Source organism: Rosa chinensis, chromosome 1 (assembly GCF_002994745.2).
Source record: "Rosa chinensis cultivar Old Blush chromosome 1, RchiOBHm-V2, whole genome shotgun sequence".
NCBI lineage: Eukaryota > Viridiplantae > Streptophyta > Magnoliopsida > Rosales > Rosaceae > Rosa > Rosa chinensis.
In genome coordinates, this window is record NC_037088.1 from 55,975,214 (window position 1) to 55,999,379 (window position 24,166).

Genomic DNA, 24,166 nt, shown 5'->3' on the forward strand with positions numbered 1-24,166 from the left:
TCGTGTCACAAGAAACAAACCCAAACTCAACCCATTTATTAATCATGTCGAAAATTTAAACTCAAACCCAACTTATTTATTAAATGGGTTACTCGTTTCCAACCCGCTTAACCCCTTTAATAAATAGTCGTGTCGTGTTAGACAAAATGACTCATTTAAGGGTTAACACTGCGACCCATTTAACTAAAAAAATACATAAATTTATTAAATTCACTAAAAACTCCATAAAACGAAGAATATAAATAATTATATATAATTCATAAATAATTAAATCCAATAATACTGAAGCAAAATATTTCAAATTGTCCAATCCTAAGATCAAATACCCTCAATGTCCAAAATTTTCAGAAAAAGTATAGCATAATCGGGTTATACGGGTTCACTTCGTGTTGGCCAACCCGTTTATTAAATGGGTCATGACGGGTTGACCCGCGGTCAACCCGCTTTTTAATCGTGCGGGTTTAACCCGCTTTATTTCGTGCGGATTTCGAGTCATATTATAGGATTGTGTTGAAATTGACAGCCCTCTCTCTCTCTCTCTCTCTCCACAGCCTGACTTCTCAATCAGCTTCTGAGGCTCAGAATTTCATCTCTGATATTGCTCATCTCTCTCAATCTTCAGCCTCCGTCTCAGTCTCTTTCTCTCCTTGTTATTCAGTTCTTCAATTTCGATTGGGTCTATTGATTTGAGTAATTGATTGGGTTTTCTCACTTTTCTGAAATTATTGTTTCTTATTAATTTGGGTATATGAAATCCATGTTTGGCTTGCTGCAGTTGCAGATTGTTTGGAATTGAATAAATTGATGCTTCGTTAATGCAGCTGGTTGTTTAATGTTTATTGAAACAATTGATCATTGTTTGGAAAATCAAGTGGATGATCTTATTCGTGAGGGAGAAATTCTTGTAGAGTATCCAAACATAGAAAATGGTGGTGTTCGTGCGCTGTGTGCTTTGATCTATTTTGAACTCAAGTTGCAGACCTTGTTTCTAACTTTCTTATATTCCAACTTTTGAAGTGAGCATAATACATAGCAGTGTGGTGTTTTGTTGTTAATGTTGTTATCTTCATTTTCACTGAACTGATTCAGACTTGGAGTAATGCGACTCTGAGTTTCTTCCATTTTGTTTAGCGTGGTTGTTAGACTCCATGGTTATGCAAACTTTGCCAATTAAGGGGGGTGTATTCAATTGGAAGTTTGTAGGATTTTTTTGTATTTTAAATCCTGAGTTATTTGGGTTCTGGTGGAAGAAGAAAAGTTTGGGTTGGGTTGAGGGTATTAAATCACAAGTCCAGTTATTAGATTGCACTCCGATGGTTCCCAGAAAGCGTTCATAACCATTAGACTATCCATTTTCCTTGGAGACACTGCTACCATTAAATGCAAAGAAAAATAAGAGAATTGTGTTTGGTGTTGCTGGATACAGGTACAAGAACATGCTAATGAGCAAGTCAAGTAAAGCCAGACACGTTGAGGAAGTTAGAGATCTAGCTGCAAAGTGCTTAGCTTTGTGGTGTTGATTGACCTATAGTGGGATATGTGTTGTGGAACTTGGAATTTGTGCTTCAACTCGAAGGAAATGACCGAAGATCTGATCATTCTAGTCCTGCCAACAACTTGGAGACCAGAACTGTATCTACTGCAGAATTAAGCATGGAAGTGTAGGGAAAGTGTATGGGATGTTGTTGGTGTCTCAATGAGAAAGATTTTTGGCCCAAATGTGTGTGTGTGTGTGTGTGTATTCATCAATATATAAATATATGTGCGTGTGTGTGTATATATATATATATATTTTTTTTATTTAGTATGGGTACATAATCAAAAAACAAAATTATGTATTTTAATAATATATCTTAACATGTATGACCATTTTGGTAATTATACTTAGCCAAAACACTTTTGCCTTGCAACTTACCAAACACTTAGAAATTGCTTATTGTTCTCACACCACTTTTAAAAGCAGTTTACCAAACACTCAGCTACTTTCTCTCACAGTAAATTCGGAAGTGCTTCCTCTCACAGCAAGTTCGGAAGTGCTTCCTCTCACAGCAAGTTTGGAAGTGCTTCTTCTCACAGCACAGTAATCCCAAACTAAGCCTAAGCCTTAGTCGGTTGACTGAGTGGATCAACTTCATAACTATGAAAAAATTGTCCTAATTTTGAACCCAAAGCCTAAAATAATGTATTTGTCACATCTAAAGGTCGGTCTCTTAAGTGTACGATCCGATGACACCTTGCCCCTTAAAGCTTGTAGTGAAAAAAAAAAAAGAATTATTAAGCCTTAGTTGGTTGACCGAGTGGATTGACATCATAACTATGACTGCATTGTCCGAATTTGGAATCTGAAGTCTAAAATAATGTTGGTGTCTCAATGAGAAAGATTTTTGGCCCAAATGTGTGTGTGTGTGTGTGTGTGTGTGTATTCATCAATATATAAATATATGTGTGTGTGTGTGTATATATATATATATATATTTTATTTAGTATGGGTACATAATCAAAAAACAAAATTATGTATTTTAATAATATATCTTAACATGTATGACCATTTTGGTAATTATACCTAGCCAAAACACTTTTGCCTTGCAACTTACCAAACACTTAGAAATTGCTTATTGTTCTCACACCAGTTTTAAAAGCAGCTTACCAAACACTCAGCTACTTTCTCTCACAGCAAATTCGGAAGTGCTTCCTCTCACAGCAAGTTCGGAAGTGCTTCCTCTCACAGCAAGTTTGGAAGTGCTTCTTCTCACAGCACAGTAATCCCAAACTAAGCCTAAGCCTTAGTCGGTTGACTGAGTGGATCAACTTCATAACTATGACAAAATTGTCCTAATTTTGAACCCAAAGCCTAAAATAATGTATTTGTCACATCTAAAGGTCGGTCTCTTAAGTGTACGATCCGATGACACCTTGCCCCTTAAAGCTTGTAGTGAAAAAAAAAAAAGAATTATTAAGCCTTAGTTGGTTGACCGAGTGGATTGACATCATAACTATGACTGCATTGTCCGAATTTGGAATCTGAAGTCTAAAATAATGTTGGTGTCTCAATGAGAAAGATTTTTGGCCCAAATGTGTGTGTGTGTGTGTGTGTATTCATCAATATATAAATATATGTGTGTGTGTATATATATATATATATATATTTTATTTAGTATGGGTACATAATCAAAAAACAAAATTATGTATTTTAATAATATATCTTAACATGTATGACCATTTTGGTAATTATACCTAGCCAAAACACTTTTGCCTTGCAACTTACCAAACACTTAGAAATTGCTTATTGTTCTCACACCAGTTTTAAAAGCAGCTTACCAAACACTCAGCTACTTTCTCTCACAGCAAATTCGGAAGTGCTTCCTCTCACAGCAAGTTCGGAAGTGCTTCCTCTCACAGCAAGTTTGGAAGTGCTTCTTCTCACAGCATAGTAATCCCAAACTAAGCCTAAGCCTTAGTCGGTTGACTGAGTGGATCAACTTCATAACTATGACAAAATTGTCCTAATTTTGAACCCAAAGCCTAAAATAATGTATTTGTCACATCTAAAGGTCGGTCTCTTAAGTGTACGATCCGATGACACCTTGCCCCTTAAAGCTTGTAGTGAAAAAAAAAATTATTAAGCCTTAGTTGGTTGACCGAGTGGATTGACATCATAACTATGACTGCATTGTCCGAATTTGGAATATGAAGTCTAAAATAATGTACTTATCACATCTAATGGACGGTGTCAAGTGTACAGTCTGATGATGCCCTTACCCTTTGAAGCTTATAGTGAACAAAAAAAGGGTTATTAAACCTTAATCGGTTGACTGCGTGGATCAAAGTCATAACTATAAAGAAATTGTCCGAATTTTGAACCCGAAGCCTAAAATGATGTACTTGTCACATCTAACGGAAGTTGTCTCTAATGTACGATCCACGGACACCCTTGTTCTTTGAAGCTTGTAGTGAAAAAATATAGGGTCATTAAGCCTTGATCGGTTGACCGAGTGGATCAAAGTCATAATTATGACGAAATTGTTCGAATTTTGAACCTAAAGTCTAAAATGATGTACTTGATAAATCTAACGGACGTTGTCTCTAGTGTACGATCTAATGACACCCTTGTCCTTTGAAGTTTGTAGTGAAAAAATATAGGGTCATTAAGCCTTAATCGGTTAACCAAGTCGATCAAAGTCATAAATATGTGGGAATTATCTGAATTTTGAATCTAAAGCCTAAAATAATGCACTTGTCATATCTAACGGACGGTGTCTCAAGTGTATGATTCAATGACGCCCATGCCCTTTAAACTTCTAGTAAATAAAAATAGGGTTATTAAGCCTTTGTAAGTTGACCGAGTGAGTCAACGTTATGACTATGATGGAATTGTCCGAGTGGTTACAAGCATGTTAGTGTCATCACTCGATGAGTATCTAGAGCTTATGATTAACTACAATGTCTTTATTATTACTAATATTAAGACACAATTTGTTAATCCATCACTAATATTATAGAGCACTTTTCCCGACCATTTCTCATATATATGGTATACATGTATTACAGTATTACCCATATAAAGAAGTCAAAGGACTTTTTTTTTTTTTTTAGAAAAGAAGTCAAGGGACTTGATCTTCACAATTAATTTTTCAAAACAATATAAAATGTTAACTTTATAATTAAAATTTAATCAATTCAAAGTTTACTAGAAAATTAAAAAAATTTATTCAAAAAAAAAAATGGGCTAATGATAAAAGAGGTCATTTTGAAGTGCCTTATTATAATCCAGAACACTCAAATGTCTCCATGATAATTAAGGTCATATCTTTACAACCTGCCACTAAAAATAACAATAATTACAAAAACTTCCACTGGCACCTCTCCCTCTCTCCCGTTATCCAATCCGGTCTGAACTCTTCTCGACCCTTACCAATCTCTCTCTCTCTCTCTCTCTCTCTCTCTCTCTCTCTCTCTCTCTCTCTCTCTCTCTCTCTCTCTCTCTCTCTCTCTCTCTAAATTTCTCTCCCAATTTGATAAATCGATTGCAATCGCCGCGATCTGAGTCACCGTTTCTGAATTCGTTGGGGTTTGATCAGACTAGGAGTTTATGACATCGTGGTGGCGAAGGAGGAGGAGGCTAGGTTATGGTTTGAGTTTTCGGGAGCTATCTGCTCGAAATCGGTGACAATGGCGCCGAGGCTTGGCTCCGGCGACGTATCCGGCTTCAAGTTCCTTCTCTTTCTGGTCAAGATTTACGACCTCATCACCGTGCTTGTCCACTTGATTGTTCCCTAATCTCGTCGTGAGATTCACGCTTTGGTGTTCAGATCGATGCATGATTTCCGATTCATGTTATTCACGATTCGGCAAACTTTTTCGCGATTATAAGTAGTGGTGAGAGAAATGAACGGCGGTGGAGAGGGGCTCGTGGCTCCGGCGACGTTTGGAGAGGCGATGGCGCCGCTCGACTGGAAGTTTTCTCAGGTTTTTGGAGAACAAACCGCCTGTGAGGAAGTTCAGGAAGGTAATCTTCTCTATTCTTTCCTTTCGTTTTCGGTTGAGTTAGGGATTTCACAGTTGAAATTATGAGCTAATTGATTGTTGAAATTGTGGCTTTGATTGGGCCTGCAGGGCTGGTGAGCTAACTGCTGCCAATTTAATAACCTAATGTTCATTGTGGGAAATCCCCCCCAGTTCAAGATCCCTGACTGATTTCTCAACACAAAAAAGGATTATAAGGATGGTAAATATTCTTAGGTGGTTGCCAATGGCTTGCGTATGAAGTTCAGGGATGATCTCAAGAGGCTCAAGAAGATTAGGTCTGAATTTTGAAGTCATAAGTTGATTGTTTTTTGCTTCTTGTATATGGATGCTGCTTCACTTATTGCTATGAGTTTGATATTGTTGTTGGTATTATTAATTGTTTTGCTGAATGATTCTGGCAAGTGTTTGGTCTTTAAACAAATTTTTAAAAATTGACCTCCTGCTTTCTTTTCTCTTATCATGTTGGTCATCTGTGTTCTGAACATTGTGTCAGTGTTGATTTGGGCTTTGTTTTAAAAGCTTAGAGTTTAGTGTATTCTGTAATTGGTTTACAATATTGTAAGATGTGAAATAATGGCTTTAGAAAGGCTGCCCTAGATTATACAAAAGCTTTTGTCTATTATCCTTTGTTTAGTATTTGGGAACCATGTAGGTGCATTGACCTGAGTGTTACAACTTCACAGAGAGAGAGATGTAAGGGTTACTATTCAATTGTATGTTATGGCTGTTCTAAAAGTCTCAAACAGCTTTTGACTTGAAGAAATTTAGCTGCATATTATAGTTTGTTATGCTAGTCATATATTTTGGCTTGTTAGCCTTCTTAGCCATGTAGAGAACCTTTTTTTTTTTTTTAAACTGGTTCAAAGCTCTTTACCTGATAAGAAGAATATGTGGGTTTTATCATTTTATTGTTATAAATCGTCAGTTGTTTATGTTGATTTAAAGTTTTTACATGCTACTGAGAACGCATATTCTATGACTACATGCTACATGCTTTGAACATTGAATGTTTGAGTCAAGTCTTGCTGGTTTCTCATCATGTTTTACTTTATTTTGTGGTATCTACATGGTGAGTTTCTATGAATATCATGACTGATGCTATTTTTTGTTTGTGCAGGAATCACCGCGGTCTTCGACACTACTAGGGCCTTCGTGTGTGTGGACAGCACAGCAAGACCATTGGCCACAGGGGGAAGATTGTTGGAGTGTCCAAGAAGCGTTGAAGAACATATTTTGGCTATTTGGGAGGATGTCATGTAGTTGCTATTTTTGTGTTACTTTTAAAAATACATTCTAGTTTACTCAAGTCAACTTAAGTTTTGGTGGATTAACTGAATGTCTAGTTATCTATTGATTCCATTTGACTGCTTGATACTTTGTGTTTGAGGATCGTATGGTATGCATATGCAATGGAAATGGATAATTTTTATTTTGGTTGGTGTTTCCATTTTGATTAGGGTTGCTTGGCAGATAAAGTAGCCTTTTGATTTGATGCATTAGCATCAAGTTTAAGATATTTTGATTATGTTTTTGTGAAGCAAAAACTGATCAGAATGGTTTTTGTTTTTGTGAACCAAAAATTGATCACAATCTAAATGCATTTTTGCTTGCTGAAGCCTAAATGCACTCCCACATGACCAAACAACATAGACTAAAAGCACAAAACTATTAAGACCAAAACGATGGGATTCTCTTTCTTAGTCAGTGACGTATATAACAACGACATGGTCATTGACATGCAATATGACATGGCCAGTGACATGTGATTGACAGTTACATGATCAGTGACATGCGATTGACAGTTACATGATCAGTGACATGACAAGTAACTTAGTCAGTGACATGTTTATGACTGTGACATAGCCAGTGACTTGAGATTAACAGTGATTTGGCTGTATCACTGACTTGAGCTGACCAGGTTAATAATGATTTGGCCAGTGACTTTGCCGATGACTAAAGGTTAACAGTGACTTGGCCAATGGCTTTGCCAGTGACTTGAGGTTAACAGTGACTTATCCATGGATTGACAGTGACTTAGTTAGTGACATGTGATTAACAGTGACTTGGCTATTAACTTGTGACTTGGCTACTGACAGTTACTTGGTTAGTGACATGGTCAATTAGTTGGTTAGTGACATGTGATTAACAGTGACTTGGCTATTAACTTGTGACTTGGCTACTGACAGTTACTTGGTTAGTGATATGGTCAGTTACTTGGTTAGTGACATGTGATTAACAGTGACTTGGCTATTAACTTGTGACTTGGCTACTGACAGTTACTTGGTTAGTGACACGGTCAGTTACTTGGTTAGTGACATGGTCAGTTACTTAGTTAGTGATATGGTCAGTTACTTGGTTAGTGACATGTGATTAACAGTGACTTGGCTATTAACTTGTGACTTGGCTACTAACAGTTACTTGGTTAGTGACATGGTCAGTTACTTAGTTAGTGACATGTGATTAACAGTGACTTGGCTATTAATTTGTGACTTGGCTACTGACAGTTACTTAGTTAGTGACATGCACAGTTACTTAGTTATGTTCGCATCACTAATCATGTCACTGTCAAAGTCACTGTCAATCACATATCACTATTATATCCAAGTCAATGGCCAAGTAACATTGCATATCACCATTATACACGTCATTTGCTAAATCTCTGACTAAGTCACATTACATGTCCACTAGTCAGTGACATGGTCAGGTCATTATTAACCTTAAGTCACTAGCTATGTCACTGGCCAAGTTACTTGTCATGTCACATGCATGAGCAAATCACTGATCATGCAACTGTCAAAGTCACTGATCAAGTCACTGTCAATCACATCAGTTGCCAAGTCACTGGCCAAGTCACATGCTATGTCACTGGTCAAATTACTGGTCATGTCACAGTCATGAACATGTCACTGATCATGTCACTGTTGACTTGGATACACATTTACGCAAGCGTACGTATCATTGTCAAGATAGGGAAATATTATGCCCAAAGTTTATCGTACCACGGGGATTAGTGGCTAACCCACAATCCTTGGGTAATCGGAAATAAAGACACTTAGAAAACAAAGAAAAGAAAAAAAAAAAAAAATGTTAATCTAAGGCACCAAGCCCTAGCAATGCTCGGTTTTGGTTCTCACCAAAGCCTAATCAAAACTAAGAGCCTAGTGATGGATATGCACAAATGAGTGGAAGAGTTTAATGTTTGGGGGTTGATTTTAACTTAACAAATAATAATGAAATGTAAAGCAATATAAAATAAAAATGAAATGTAAACAATAAAAATGAGAATGTTGGGTGTTAGGGAGATTCCTTCACCCAAATCTCATGTGTCAGAAGCTAATCTAATATAGATGCATATTTCCTATTTTGGCGGTAGTCGTATCCAAGGCGGTTCAAGGCTCAAGGACCGAAATTCCCTTTCATGGTATTCCTACTCCGGTTCAAGGGCCGTAAGGACTCACTTGGCATGATTTAGAGCCGGTTCAATGGTCATTAATTCACATCAAGAGGCGTAGAGATCGAGGAATTAGACTACTAAGCGACCCGCCCGCGCAATCACGCAACGGGTGTAAATCACCATGCTTATAACCCCTCGAATACGAAATTGAAGGTTTCTAGCTTAGGAATTAGAGGGAGTCAAGCCCCTAACTCCATCCTAGACATGCTCAAAATACACACCCTAGAGTTGACTAGGCTCCTAGACATGCATTTTAACCCAACAAAAATAGATATAAGCATCCATCATATGAAAATTGCATCATTACATTAAATTAAACATCTTTTACACAAAATTTGGGTTAGGGACACAACCCTAAAACCCAACAAGAAAATTACTCACAACTCATAATCATAGACATCAAAATTACAAAATTCAAATAGAAAATAGTAGAGAAGTGTAAGAGAAAACAAGAATAATCACAAATAGCTAAAAAGCTAGCATGACTAGTCTTGAATTACAACTCCCACAAAATACCCAAATATTGAATCTTGTAGAGTCAACTAAGAGTCTTTGAGTCTTTGATGAATCTTTAAAGCTTTGGGTGAGAAAATCCTTCAAATCTCAAAATAAAATAGAAAGAAAATAGGGAAAATGGAGGAGAAGGAGGAGAGAGAGAGAGAGAGAGAGAGAGAGCAGCCCAAAGGGGCTGCGTTTTGGTGCGGCTGCTGTTAGAGAGAGTTGATAGGGAATGAGTTTTTGAAATTTTTTAGGGTGAGACCGTGGGTTGTGTGGATGTGAGGAGAAAAGAGATGCCACATGGCAGCACAAGAGAGGGTAAGAGGAAAGAAAAGAGAAAAATAAGAAAAAAAAGGAAATAAAAAGGAAGGGAGGAATGTCTGCACGTGGGGAGGGGGGGGAGAAGATGGATTCTGATGCTAACGTCATCATGATGTCATCAAGACTTTTTTTTTTTTTCTCTTTTTCTTTTCTTTTATTCTTTTCTTCATTCTTCCTTCTTCTTGTTTTTTTTTTCTTTGTTCTCCCTTCTCATTGCATTTCCGCAAATACTATCGGAGGCAATTAGATTTTGTTCCCTTAATGGCATTGACCACAGTTGACCCGTATTGACAATTTCGTCCTTTTGTCGGAAAGTCCAATTTACTCCAATTTCGCACAATTTTCTCTTTTCCGCAATTCCGCTTATTTTCTGCACAATAAATAAAAATGAATTAATTACATATTAATTGACATGAGGATTTGCTTATTTATAGTGTTTTAGATATAATTACACACATATAAATGTGTATAATCAACTGTCAATCCCTGGCCAAGTTACTAACCATGACACTGTCAATCTCTGGCCAGTGACATGTTAATCCCTGGTCAAGTCACGGGCAAAATCATTGAATTAGCCAAGTCACTTATAAAATCATTGCAATATGATCTAATGGTTGCATTACATTAATTATACCTCAAACGAAAAAGTGTACAACCACCAACGTTACCCATCAAGGATCATGGTACACAAAAGTAGCACATGGTCAACAACTAGGAACCTTATAGATTCAAATACAGTTACACACTTCAGCTTTTCCGATTGCAAATTTTCTGGGCCAAAAACCTGCCACAATGAGTCAACGAGGATCCAAAATGAGTTAAAAATGCTTATTGAAGATCTTAAGTGATACCAATATAAGCAATATAAGCACAGTAGAAGAAATGGTGGTGAAAGCTGTGATGACAAAAGCTACAAGACAGGTATAAAAAGCAATTAGGATTTTATTTTGCTTTCAACTAAGCAAATAATCTTATTCATGTTCGAGGTGGACTAAATTTGAAAATGTAGATACTTTGATCCAGAGGAAGTATGCAAATGGCCTAAATCACCCTAAAAATGACATGATAAAAATGCAGGCAACTCATCCAAAACTTTAGTTCAACCATATATCTCTCATTGTTTATTAAGCCAAACATTATTAAGAAGATACCAGAGATTGAATCAGTAAATGGAGTCTTGAAACAAATTTGACCTTTTCCTTGGGACAATAAGAACAAACTGTTACTAAATACTTAGAAAGCACCAAAAACACATTTCAACTTCTCCTTTAAGAGATAAGAACTCATTTGTTACTAAATACTTAAGACTGGGGGCTTTCTTGAGACAGTAACAAAGTTGCAAGAAGATATCAAGCTTGATCAGAATTCATATCTCCTTGGTCACTAAACCACTCCTTTAGATGTGATAGAATTGTGTTAGGTAAGGCAAAAGAAATGATGAAAGTTAGATTTACTTCCAACTCAGCCTCTGCAAGGCAGTTGGTGATGAGGGACTCCAGTTTTACTGGTTTCCAGCCTCAGTAAATGAAACCTTGAATAACCATCTGACCCAAGAACGAGACAATTGCCCCAGCACATGTAAGATCAATAAATAGAAACATGAGCAGGTATTAGAACAATTTTCGATTATACAATACACATTTTAAATCTCTTAGGAAACTGCAATATCTAGCTAGCTAAAACTACAGTTCAAGAACCAGAATCAAACATAATCTAATCACTTATATATAAAGTGTGGATATTAGTACTTGCAAAATTGAACACTGTCTTTACTCACATTTTTTTCCAAAATATAAGAGGGCTAGAGAGTCAAAATCAGGACCCCAACAAATTGAAAGATGCTTGACAGTAACTTATACAGCTCAACCTGAAACCGAGAGTCAAGACTTTATATACATCCAATAGACAACTATGTCATTATTTCCAGACAACAAGCTCCACAAGAAGATAAACAGTAACCACAATACACAAAGTGCCCCAAAACTACCAGAAACAATATCTACTTCACTAGTCATTTCTGTTTGATGGAAGACTATACTTTGAGCACAGTAACAACCATTCGTGTAATTCACCAAAATTGAAAATCAGCTTATCATGATCAATACACAAATCAAATTCAACTTTTCTCAGAAACCCAAAACAGAGAGCATGCTCAGAATCAAAATAGCTACCGCTGAGCTCTTACTTAGATCCCTCTTCAGTCAAAACACGAACAGAGAACAGAACCCTGCTCTATTTAACCCAGTCCGATACTTTCCACTACCTAACACTCAACTGGCACGAATCAAACTCCATCGATCCCCAAAACGCCAGAGAGCTCCGTCCAACTGACGACAACGTAGCCATGAGCGAAGCGCCACTGCCTTGGTTTTGTAGGCAATAGAATCGGATCTGTAACGGCAAAAACATAAAATTGAATCATTTTTCGAGAGGAATCTTTTTTTTTTTTAATTAATCCGTTAACTAATTACTGAAAAAATTGACTGACCATTCCGAGAGTGTAGCTCCGGTGGGGGGTAGGGAAGCGCTTATGAAGGTCGGAGAGGAAGATCTGAGCTTGAGTTCTGGTTTTCGGATCCTTGAGACGTTCCAACACGGATCTCAGAGCAGAGTAGGCGGCATCGCCGGATTGTTGGCACCGCTTCAAGAACTCGTCCACCGATTTCAACGATGCGTTGTTCTTCGCCATTCACACACACTCTCTCTCTCTCTCTCGGTCTCTGTCTGTGTGGAGGAGAAGAAGAATGAAGATAGAGGGAGATGGCTTTAAGGGCAGAATGGGAATCAGAAAACTTAAAAACTGACATTTTTTAACATCACCTCATTATTCAGAAGTACTAAATTAATATTACTAACAATTTATAATGGACCTTTTTATCAAGTAGAAAACTAAGTGACATTTTTATCATTTCACACTCTAATGTGACATTTTCCATCATTTCCCTAAAAAAAAATTTTAATTAAAATTTTTTTTTTCTTCCCAATTCATTTTTAAGTCACTAATATATATATATATATATATATATTTTTTTGGACAATGTAAGTCACTAATCTATACTATTATTAAGAGAAGAGGGTTTGTTAGCTAAAATCAAAAATTTTGACAGAAATGACCTTAGAAGATTAAAAAACTTTAAGAATTAATTAAATTACAAGGACAATTATGACATTTACAAAATATACTTTTATTATAAAAAAAAACAAAAAAAAACCCATAACCCATTTTTACTCCCACTATCTTCTTTCTGTAATGACAATTTTCTTTTTTATTTCTAAAAAAATAAAATAAAAAATACTTGCTTTGCATGTGGAGAATGACTAGTATTGTTGGAATGAGAACAATAACTAACAAATTTGAAGTTTTAAACTAACAAATCCAGTTTATTATAAATTAGAAAAAAAAAATGATAAAACAAGAACCAAAACCAAAAAGGAATGAGGTGGCTTGATCTCGGGCTGCCACCCTTTTATACCATCGCCAACGGACCACAATATCAAATCTGCAGATGTGGTCCTCAGTCTTCACTTGCAAACTCCATATGGAGCGTTGACAGAGTCCTCTGAGTTTGGCCCAGAAATCCTAATCAATTTCCCCAAATTTTTTTTCTCAGAATTTTGGTTGCAGACGGGGATCGATCTCGACGGGTTTAAATGACGGCGGTGAAGGGCATTATGTTTACAATGTCGGCGAGAATATCACTCCAAGATGTAAGTTTGATTAATTTTCCATGCCAGCATCTGTTTTGTTTTGTTTTACTCTTTGAAAAAGTTGGAGTCTTTGAATAGAGTTGCGTATATTATCATGATTTTCTTGTAGAGGCTTGTGGATTATGATTGTGGTTTTGTGTCAATTGTTTGGCAGATAAAATACTTAAACAAGATGGGTGAATTAAGGTCCCTTCAGCTGTCAAGTGCCCTGATGTCTACAAGATTTTACAATTTCATTCGTTCTTGCTGCTTGAAAGAGAAGAGAAGAGAAAAGAAGTAGTTCGCGGTGGTCAATTGTGGTGTTGATGCCATGGGGCGATTGCGGTCGAGATCTCGGAATTTGTTTGTACTCTAATTGTAGGGTTGTAATCGACTGGGAAGCTAACTGCGGGACCCAGGCTTCTTTCTCTATCCACTTTTAACAAAAGGTTACCCTGTCTACCTTAAGGGAACACCGGCTAGTATTGAACCATCGATTTCTGCGGCTAGGATTGTGCTGGTGTGGCCGAGCACTCCATGGAAGAATTTTCTGGACTATGATTTGGAACCTTCGAGAATGGCGCTTCATCGGTTCGGCAACACATCATCTCTGTTGGGCTTTGGTACGTTACATGGAGGCTAAGAAGAGGCTTAAGAGAGGTAACAAGATTCTGATGGTGGGCTTTGGGGCCGGTTATGAATATATGCAATAACTGTGTATGGAAGGTGTTGAGGGATTTGGAATTTGGATGATTCCAATGTGAGGAAAGACGGATACCCTCCACCAAGCTTGATCAACCCTTTCATGCAAAGGTATAGTTGGCTTAACTATGAATTTCTGAGCTTTATTAGATTTGATCAAATTAGGAATTAATGCAATAGATCAGTGTGGGCGATGATGATGATGATTAAGATTGAATGACTTGGATTATTTGAGGAATTAGTTCCTGGGTGCAAGGAGATCAATTGATGTACTTCGATTGTGGGCTTATAGTACTACTTAAAGGTTGTTGTGATTTCTATATATTTGTTACACCCAATTATTGAAATATATGCATCATTATTCGCTTACAATGTTGTTTTTGTGTGCATAATCTTTTTTAGTGAAATATGCATAATGTTATTTGCAAGAGATTCTAGTTCAAAATGTTCTTCCCTACTTCTACGTCTGTAACTATCTGCCTCTCCATGTCTATGCCGGTTGGAGTTGCGTGTGGGTGAGGGTCTAAGCTCTTACCCACACAACACACACATATATATTTGGCTCACTTCATAACAACTTAAGCCATTTTTGGCTGATTTATGCCTGAAAGAGGCTGATATCAGTTAGATATTTAGACCATGCCATCTTAATCACACTTTCATCACTAGGTTCTTTCAACTAATGTGGCGTTACCGTGACGGTACGCGTGTGATAAACATAGCTGGAATGGTCAATTTATCAATCCAAAGTGTGAGATTTTAATTTCATCAAATAGTGATATCAGTTAGATGTTGGTCTATCTTAATTGCACTTTAATCACTAGGTTCTCTCAACTAATGTGGCTTTACCGTGACCGTCCGCGTGTGACAAATATAACTGGAATTGTCAATTTTAATAGACGATTGAAACTTATCAATTCATAGAGCGGAGCCGTGACCAAACCTTCTTCTTTAAGCTTACCTATATAATTGATCTACGAGACCTAGCTGAGAGACATGCTAACCCCCATTTACTTAGCTTTGGTCGGACCAACGTGCACTTGCCCCCTGAATGGATAATTGAATTACATCAAATATATTTTTTTAATTATTAAATAAAAATTGATTATAATACTTTTTTAGTTATTAAACAAAAATTGACTATAATGATCAAGGGTTGAGATCAACTTATAAGTATTAGATCACTTATACCGTCAGTACAGAGAATAATTTCTAATTAATCAAATACTAAAAAAAAATTTGTTAAACATCTAATTAATTAGCTAGGTCATCGATCCCATCAAGGCACATGTAACAAATGGTGAAAATGAAAATTGAAAAGGAAATGAATAGTATGCGCTTTGTCCTACTGCCAATGCAGTAATGCCCTTTCCCTCTTTAGAGCAAGTTTACCCGTTAGGTCACTAGGTCCAAACTGACTCTTGGTCACTTTTTGGGTCAGTTTGTAGGTGTGGAAACAAACATAAAAAAACAGTAAGCAATGTCTAACCTAATGACCCAATAACTCTGACCCAGTGAGTCAACGGGTGAACTTGCTCTTAGCCTCATTTCATGTCGGTATTTCTTTATGGACTACAAATAACTTCAACTACTTGGTAATGTTGCGTTGATCGATATTCATTAGAGCACGTTCTCGATCTGTAGATTTACATTCACACATTTGGACCAAGGGGGAGCTCAAAAGTCAAAATCATTCATATCTGTTCTAAATCAATCAAGTGTTTCTGTCTGTCTCTATCATGTCATGTGACTCATGTCGGTTTTTCTTTATGGACAACAAATAACTTCAACTACTTGGTAATGTTGCGTTGATTGATATTCATTAGAGCACGTTCTCGATCTGTTGATTTACATTCACACATTTGGACCAAGGGGGAGCTCAAAAGTCAAAATCATTCATATATGTTCTAAATCAATTAATGGCACGTTTACTTACTTGGAATGGAAAATAATCATGAATCAGAGACAAGTGGAATGAGAGAAGAAAGGAATCGGTATTAATTCCGGATGAATGATTCCTAAACCCATCTCCCCCCTTCGTAATCGAATTCCTGAGTATTTAGGAATCGATTCCTGATAAGGAGGTGGGACCTACATCCATTCTGATTCCTTCATGTGTTAGTAAACGCATGAATTCTTTTACCCGGAATCATTTCAATTCCTTTATGTGTTAGTAAACGCAGGAATATATTTACCCCATAATCATTCTCTTTCCTTCCAAATAAGTAAACATACCCTAAGTGTTTCTGTCTGTCTCTATGTACTTCTGAAAGCCTATGCATTAGACATTTCAAGTATTCCGATTTGAATTAGCCTCCACCCAATTTCAAATTACTGGTGCATATCAGGATAAGTATTCTAAAATTTAGTCCATATATATTTTTCTAACATGTACGTATGTGTTTACTTGAGCTTAGTACGTTCAAGCTCAAGCAAAACTTGATCAACCATATCTAGTTTGAGCTTGATCGGCTTGTTTCTTTTGTGATGTAAGCTTGGACGAGCTGAAAATAAGTCGACTACCAAATAGAGATGGGCACAACTTCAATTTAAGAAGCTAGATCCCGGTTCAACGTGGGTAGGGCAAATAGTTTTTTTTTTTTTTTTTTTAAGGGGTTTGGAACCCAGCCAAGCTGGGAGGCTAAGCCCCACGTCTGACTTATTATATTAGAATGAACTAAATGCGTCGAGGGGGACATGAAACCTTGACCTCGAGCATCAATACAAGAGTCCTCGTAGAGAATATCCCGAATTATAACAGTAGTGTCCTCTAACCATGCATACATCAAAAATATAATTAAAACTATCAAGGTGCGCTAACCTACTAGCTGCACCATTTGTTTCACGGAAGATATGGCGAACATGAAAAGAGTGAAAATATGTCAAATATGACTTACAAGGTTACAATCATCAATAATACGTCCAATTTCATATATATCTTCCACATTATGTTGTAAAGCAGTAACCACAAGAGAGCAATCGCTCTTTAAGTCAACATCGCTCATGTCCTTATTTTTTAAGCCATTGTGTTGTTCTAATTTTTTTTTTTTTTTTTCCTCATGACTAGAGACTAGAAGTTATTTAGAAACGACCCTACAAAAGTGATATGTGAATAAGCAGACTAATCTTGACCAAGGATTAAAATATCGGATATCAAAGATATATCAACAGTTCGAAAAATGGAAATTTCAATGTCTTTGGGTTATTATCCTTTGGTAACTAAGGATAATATCGAGGTCTTCGGGCACTATCAAAGACTCATAATAAAAAATCGAAGGCCAAACATTGTCAAACTAGTTTATGGGATCCATATCCAACCCGCAATTAGACACTAACTGTACATCTTAACTTTTGATTCAAAAGGGTCTTGACTTCATGTCCCCCCTTGTACTTCGATCTCATTTTCATTTCAACAAAAGTAGATTTATCATTATGCATGTTTGATCATAACCTAAATCCATCGATCATTTGCTAATATATACACAGAGCAATTAGGGTTTTTGATAATTTGATTTTGTAAGAGGTCTGTAGCAAACTTAGATATGTAGAATCACAATTATTTCATCTCAATTTTTCTTTTGGACATGAATTATTTCATCTCGATCAATAATTTGAGTGAAAACCGACCGTTTTTTATGTATGTTCAATTTATTAGCTTACCTATTTAATGGTCGTGCATAGCTCCTGCCAAACAATTTTAATGAATACCAACAAAATTTTTTTAGTCAAAATGAACCAGCCGTTCATCAATAATTGAACCTCACGATTAGTTGAGAATGCATTTCTATTTATAAGGACAAAATATGGGGCAGGGTACGTACACAGCAGCAGAATTGTTGAGCACTTTCCATGCAACCAACTTAACACTCAACAATTCTAATCTCTCTCTCTCTTTCTTCTCTCTCTTACTCCCTCCTCTCTCTTCATACACAGTTACACACACACAGAGAGCTTAGACCATGGAGTTGCTCTTGACAATGTGTCTAGTCTCTCTTTTCTTTGGTTTTTGCTGCCTCTTTAAGTCATTTCTCCAAAGGAGAGACCAGTGCTGCTATCTACTGGCCTATGAGTGCTACAAAGCCAAAGAGGACATGATGCTCCAAACCGACTCATGTGCGAAAATCGTCATGCAAAACAAGAATCTGGGGCTGGAAGATTTCAGGTTTCTCTTGAAAACCATTGTCAATTCCGGCATTGGTGAGGAAACATCCTGCCCAAGAAACATCCTCCAAGGCCGAGAAGCAACCCTAGCAGATTCACTCTCTGAGATGGATGAAACCATTTTCGATACACTTGACAAGCTTTTCGCCAGGTACCCTTCAGTCTCCCCATTACAAATCGACATTCTCGTGGTCAATGTCTCCATGTTCTCCCCTTCACCCTCCCTAACATCTCGAATAGTGAACCGTTACAAGATGAGGGAGGATATCAAGACATTCAACCTCTCCGGAATGGGCTGCAGCGCAAGCCTAGTGGCAGTTGATGTGGTCCAGGGCTTGTTCAAGTCATACAAAGACTCATACGCCCTTGTTGTGAGCACAGAGTCCATGGCTCCTTTCTGGTATAGCGGCAAAGAAAAATCCATGATGCTTACCAACTGTTTGTTTCGGTTAGGAGGCTGTTCGATGCTGTTTACCAATAGAAGATACCTTAAGCACCAAGCTATCTTGAAATTGAAGACTTTGGTAAGAACACATATCGGCTCGAATGATGATGCTTACAATTCTTGCATACAGCTAGAAGATGATAGTGGTTACCTAGGTTTTCGGCTTACCAAATACCTCACAAAAGCAGCTGCTCTAGCTCTCACAATAAACCTAAAAGTTCTAGTGCCAAAAGTACTTCCACTAAGGGAAATACTCCGGTACCTGGTGGAGTCTAGGCTGCTGAAGAAAAGTGTTACCAAGAGCCAAAACCTAGAAGCAGTTGGAGTTGGTTTGAATATGAAAGCGGGAATAGAGCACTTTTGTATCCACCCTGGTGGAAGAGCAATCATAGATGGGATTGGCAAGAGCTTAGCATTAAGCGAGTATGATCTCGAGCCGTCCAGAATGGCGCTTTTCCGATTTGGTAACACATCAGCTGCTGGGTTTTGGTATGCTTTAGGATACATGGAAGCCAAAAAGAGGCTCACGAAGGGTGATAGGATTCTTATGAGTGGATTTGGAGCAGGTTTTAAGTGCAACAATATTGTTTGGGAAGTACTGAGGGACTTGGATGATGCCAATGTTTGGAAAAGCTGCATAGATAGTTACCCTCCACATATTATAGCCAATCCTTTCATGGAGAAGTTTAGTTGGCTTAATGATGAATGCCTCAACTTTGTTAGGATTGATTTCAGCAAATTATTCGCTTAAGTTTTCGGTAGTACTTGGACTAAAATATTTTTCTTTTCGGTTGTTATATATATATATATATGTGTGTGTGTGTGTGTGTTTGAAGTTGCTCATGTAAAGGGTAGCGTCAAATTTGTCATATGAATGTCAAAAGATACATCTCGTACGTATAAAGTTATAAACCCTCTAAAGCAGGTGCTTCTATAAATATATATATATATATATATATATATATATATATATTGTTTTGCCAAATTAATCAATAATAAATTAAGGTTTCTGTGGTGGATACATGAATTTAAATGCTTCTTATCAGCTTCATGTTCTGCAATGTAATTCAAGGTCCACCGATTAAGTCTACTACTGGAGCAATATCAGATACAAAATCCACCTAATGAATTTCACTGTCTATATCTACTGGAATCAAATCTGTGGTCAAGAGTGTCCTGTCCTAACCCGCATATATAGGGACAATCATTGATGACAGTAGTGCTGTCAGATTAATTTTTGTTTCATAAACTTTACTCTAATGGACTCTCAATCGAAATAAATTTGAAGTAATAACTCCGCACATGATAATTAAAATTCTATGTGATAAAAAAAAAAAAAAAAGAGATTGAAAAGTATGATAATATAGAGGTCATGGAAATTCCTATTTTCTGAGGTTTTCAGAATTATGATGCATCTTAGCTTCTTCAAGAACTCAATACAGATTGCATTTCCAAAAGGAGAAAAGTGAGAAAGGTGGTGAATTAAAAAGTTTCTCATTTCATGAAAACCTAATTAAGAATGGTTCTTAATTGGGAAAGTTCATCAATGTATAAGTACTGTTATGCACCATTTGATACACGCAATATTAAATGAAAATACAAGTTGATCGGGACTGATCAATGATGGTGACTATGGTGATGGCGGCAAGCTCTGAGGAAGATCCCAAAAAACAGGCGGCAAACCCTAGTTTTGAACTAGGGTTGACTTTGACCGGGTTGATTTGGGCTTCTGGGCTGGAGGTTCTTGGGACTGCTTTCATTGGGCCATTAATGATGGATAGGCCTGTTTGTGGCTGGCTCAACTTTGGAGAAGGGCTACAGACCTTCAAGAATAACCTAAGGAGCAACTTGTTTCTGAGGTTGTTGACTACTGAGGAAGCTGAGGATGGTGCTGGTTCCAACCCTAAGGGGAAGGGACTAGCGCTCTCTTAAGTTATCTTGGCTTTTTGACATTCTGGATTCAAGCCTTTTGAAGTAAGGGTAATTTCTAAAGGCTTTTCGAATACGTTTCTAGTTGATATTTGTAACACAGTTGCGTGATTGATAGACAAATTTCTTCCTTAAAGAATGAGACTACTCTTGCTTAGTTTAGGCTTGCTGTTCAGCAAGCGTCCCTTTAGATTTTAATGAGTTTAGAGTGGCTTAGATAGGTTATCCAGTTTGTCCAGGGTTTTCTTATATAAGTTCTATTAGACTCTGACATGTTTCATGGCTTTGATATCTAATAACATAAAATCCTATTAAAAAAAAAAAGTGGCGTTGTCAATCAGAAGTTTTTTTATTTATATATATATATATATATATATATATATATATATATATATATCATATCCAGAGCGGAGCTCCACTTTGAAATTAACTTGTGAAATTCAAGTTTTTGGTCACTTTTCAGTTGCATATCCACATCTCGACCATTCAGGTTTTACGTATTAGTGTATAGATCATCTCTACAAATTTTCAGCCAAAATAATGATCGTTAAGGCATTGATAACAGCCTTAAAGCTAGTACGATTCAGGTTGACAGATTCAGTTCGTGTGGATATGCCACCGAAAAGAGACTAAAAACTCGAACTTCACACGTTAATTTCAAAGCGGAGCTCCGCTCTGGATAAAAATATGTATATATGTATATATATATATATATATATATATATATAGAGAGAGAGAGGGCTTCCACTGAGGGATCCCTTTTTTTGGTCTTTTATAGGGATAGGCATTAGACCAACTTTTAGATCATATTTTCACATCTTAACCGTTCAGTTTTTAAGTCCTAATGTATAGATCACTTCTGCAAATTTTCAGCCAAATTGGTGATCGTTAAGGGATCCAAAACTACAATTTACACTAACGGACCGAATCTGTCGAACTAGAACCGTTCGTGTTTATAATGGTAAATTGCAGTTTTGGATGCCTTAACGATCATCAAATTGGCTGAAAATTTGCATAAGCGATCTATACATTAGGATCTAAAAACTGAACGGTTAAGATGTGAAAATATGATCGAAAAGTTGGTATAATACTCTATCCCTATAAAAGAACCAAAAAAGGGATCCCTCAGTGGAATGGCCCTGTGTGTGTGTGTATATATATATATATATAACTTTTGTGCAACATGAATTAATTTTAGCAAACACTTTTAATTAAACATCTGCAACCAAGCGGCGAAGGCATCCTTGGTTAGCCTTGGATCTTGTTCGACCGACAAAGACGACGGCTTGGCCTTGTTGACGAGGAGCACAGCGCTGAGGGTGTTGTTGCTCAGTATCGATTTGGCTAAGCAGCGACAGATTTGACCAATCTGGGTCGGCTCTCGGTTGATTTGGGCTGATTCCGGAGTGGTTGATTTCGGGTGTTTTTGGCAGTCAGAGTCGGAGGAAGAGGGTCATATTCCTTTTTCTTTATTCTCTTTCTTTCCAGTTAATTGGTCAGGGAGAGGTGCAGCATACGGCTAGTGCAGTCAACTGGCGGTTGGCGCAGTGTTGCTGAGAGTTCAGTCTCGGCTGTGGGCGACGATCTTGGTTGTGGGTATATCCAGGGGCGGATCCAGGATTCCACCTTCGGTGGGGCTTGGATTTCTTAACAAAGTTAAGGAAAAAAAATAATAGAGAATCTCGACGGTGCGAGAGAATTTTATTAATTGAAAAAATGATACACCTAGTCAGGGGGGACATAATGAGTCTTACCCCTCTAATGCATATACAAAATTAAAGAACAAACTCAATAATAAAATAATATTAGATAACCCCTCTAACGCTTCGGTTTCGGCTCATGATTTGACATTTTGGTGTAACACCTATAAATTATTGAGATAACTTAATATTAGATAACACATATATAATTCACACAGTTATCACCTAAAATTACAGAGAGCAATGCAAATTGCCACATAAATAACATTTATATCGGCCATTATGCCACATATATCACATAGAGAACACTTCTATCGGCAATATCACAATATATATATTAATATATATATATATATATATATATCATCAAGACATCTTCAGACTTCAATTCAACTCAAGTATTCAACATTCAACATTTCAACAACTAGAATTCTAGAAAAACTGAAAAAGAAATAACTTACAATTTCAATTTTCATTGAGGTGAATCACTGAATCAGGTGATCCGTCATCCACTCATCCGTGGTCGTCTCACTCGTCTGGTCGAGAACTCGGGATTGACCGAAGCAAAATAGCAAATCAAGGCATTAGGCATCAATGCATCAAGCAATGAAAGTAGCTCCAAATCTCCAATCTAGGCATCATTCATACACACAATTTCATTACTCTGAGGAATTCAATTTCAATTTCAATTTCAAATGGGTGATTGATTCAATCCAATTAAGAAGAAGAAGATAAGAAGAGACGATAGACGAAGAAGAGGAAGACGAGGACAAGAAGACTGAGAGGGACTGAGGAAGACTGGGAGAGAGAGATACCTCAAGTCCTGAACTCCTGAGTCCTGAAGCTCGGAGACGACTGACGAGAGAGAGGTGGGGATGGAGAGAGTCACTCGAAACGGCGGAGAACGAGCTGGGTGCCTGGGTTGCTGTGTTTTAGTTTAGGGAATTAGGGATCCAACTCAGCCAAGCCTCCAACATTCAACCCCGATGAAAGATAAAATATTAAAAAAATATTATAAACATAATTTTTTTTTTCTGCCCAAAATGCTCGGTGGGGCTTGAGCCCAACCGAAACCCAGCTGGATCCGCCCCTGGGTATATCCGGAATCGGGCGGCACATGATGCTGTGGAAGGGACGCCCGCCTGAAGTTTGGTCGACGACGGCAGCATGGCAGAAAAAGGCCTATGTTTCTGCTAGGGTTGTTTATGTGTGGCTTTGGGCCTAGACTCACATATGGACTACTTGGGCCTACTTCATGGGCTTTCAAGGAGGGTGTCTTGCCACCCTCATTGATCACTTAGTGATGGGAGTAGGCTTGGCTTAAGAGGTGGACACTCTTGGGCATTTGGGCCGATACATGGTCCAGGACCAATCATTTTCAGATCAAGACTGCTACGGGAATTGGTAATTATGTAGAATAAGATTGGCAGTTTTTCAATAGGCTTATGGATAAGGAATTGCACCTATTTGTTTGTTAGAAAGTGGTTCTCTGTTGGTACCGCAATTGCACGCCTGGCTAATGGGGATGCTAGTAAATGATTTTTTCCCTAGAAGACACGAAGTTGTTTTTTGTTTAAGGGTTCGCTTTACAAAGCGTGCTCAAATTGACTTGTAATGAATTTACATTGCTTAGAAATGAGCTTGGTTGTTATCCCGCCATTTTTCTGTCTTTAAATTATATGTTAGACTCTGGCTTGTTGGCTGGTCATCTAATGCAATGAACCTTTATTTCCAAAAAAAAAA

The 24,166-nt window shown here is 37.3% G+C and overlaps 1 protein-coding gene and 2 long non-coding RNA genes across 3 annotated transcripts; 2 read left to right on the forward strand and 1 right to left on the reverse strand.

Moving 5' to 3' along the window:
- The first annotated feature begins 13,234 nt into the window (after nucleotides 1-13,234).
- Nucleotides 13,235-14,557, forward strand: LOC121051056. Its single transcript, XR_005804966.1, has 2 exons — nucleotides 13,235-13,507; nucleotides 13,662-14,557. It is a non-coding gene; the product is annotated as an uncharacterized LOC121051056 (long non-coding RNA).
- A 3,551-nt stretch (nucleotides 14,558-18,108) lies between these two features.
- LOC112180806 (3-ketoacyl-CoA synthase 19) lies at nucleotides 18,109-19,560 on the forward strand. Its single transcript, XM_024319374.2, has one exon. It carries the CDS (start codon nucleotides 18,148-18,150, stop codon nucleotides 19,543-19,545), a length of 1,398 nt encoding a protein of 465 aa, XP_024175142.1. The 5' UTR covers nucleotides 18,109-18,147; the 3' UTR covers nucleotides 19,546-19,560.
- Nucleotides 19,561-22,393: 2,833 nt separating this feature from the next.
- LOC112182296 lies at nucleotides 22,394-23,398 on the reverse strand. Its single transcript, XR_002929389.2, has 3 exons — nucleotides 23,239-23,398; nucleotides 22,885-23,054; nucleotides 22,394-22,587 (listed from the first exon to the last, which is right to left on the reverse strand). It is a non-coding gene; the product is annotated as an uncharacterized LOC112182296 (long non-coding RNA).
- Between the last annotated feature and the right edge of the window lie 768 nt (nucleotides 23,399-24,166).

Excerpts from the sequence above, each read along its gene's own strand:
- LOC112180806 (XM_024319374.2), top strand. The coding sequence starts at position 18,148 with ATGGAGTTGCTCTTGACAATGTGTCTAGTCTCTCTTTTCTTTGGTTTT.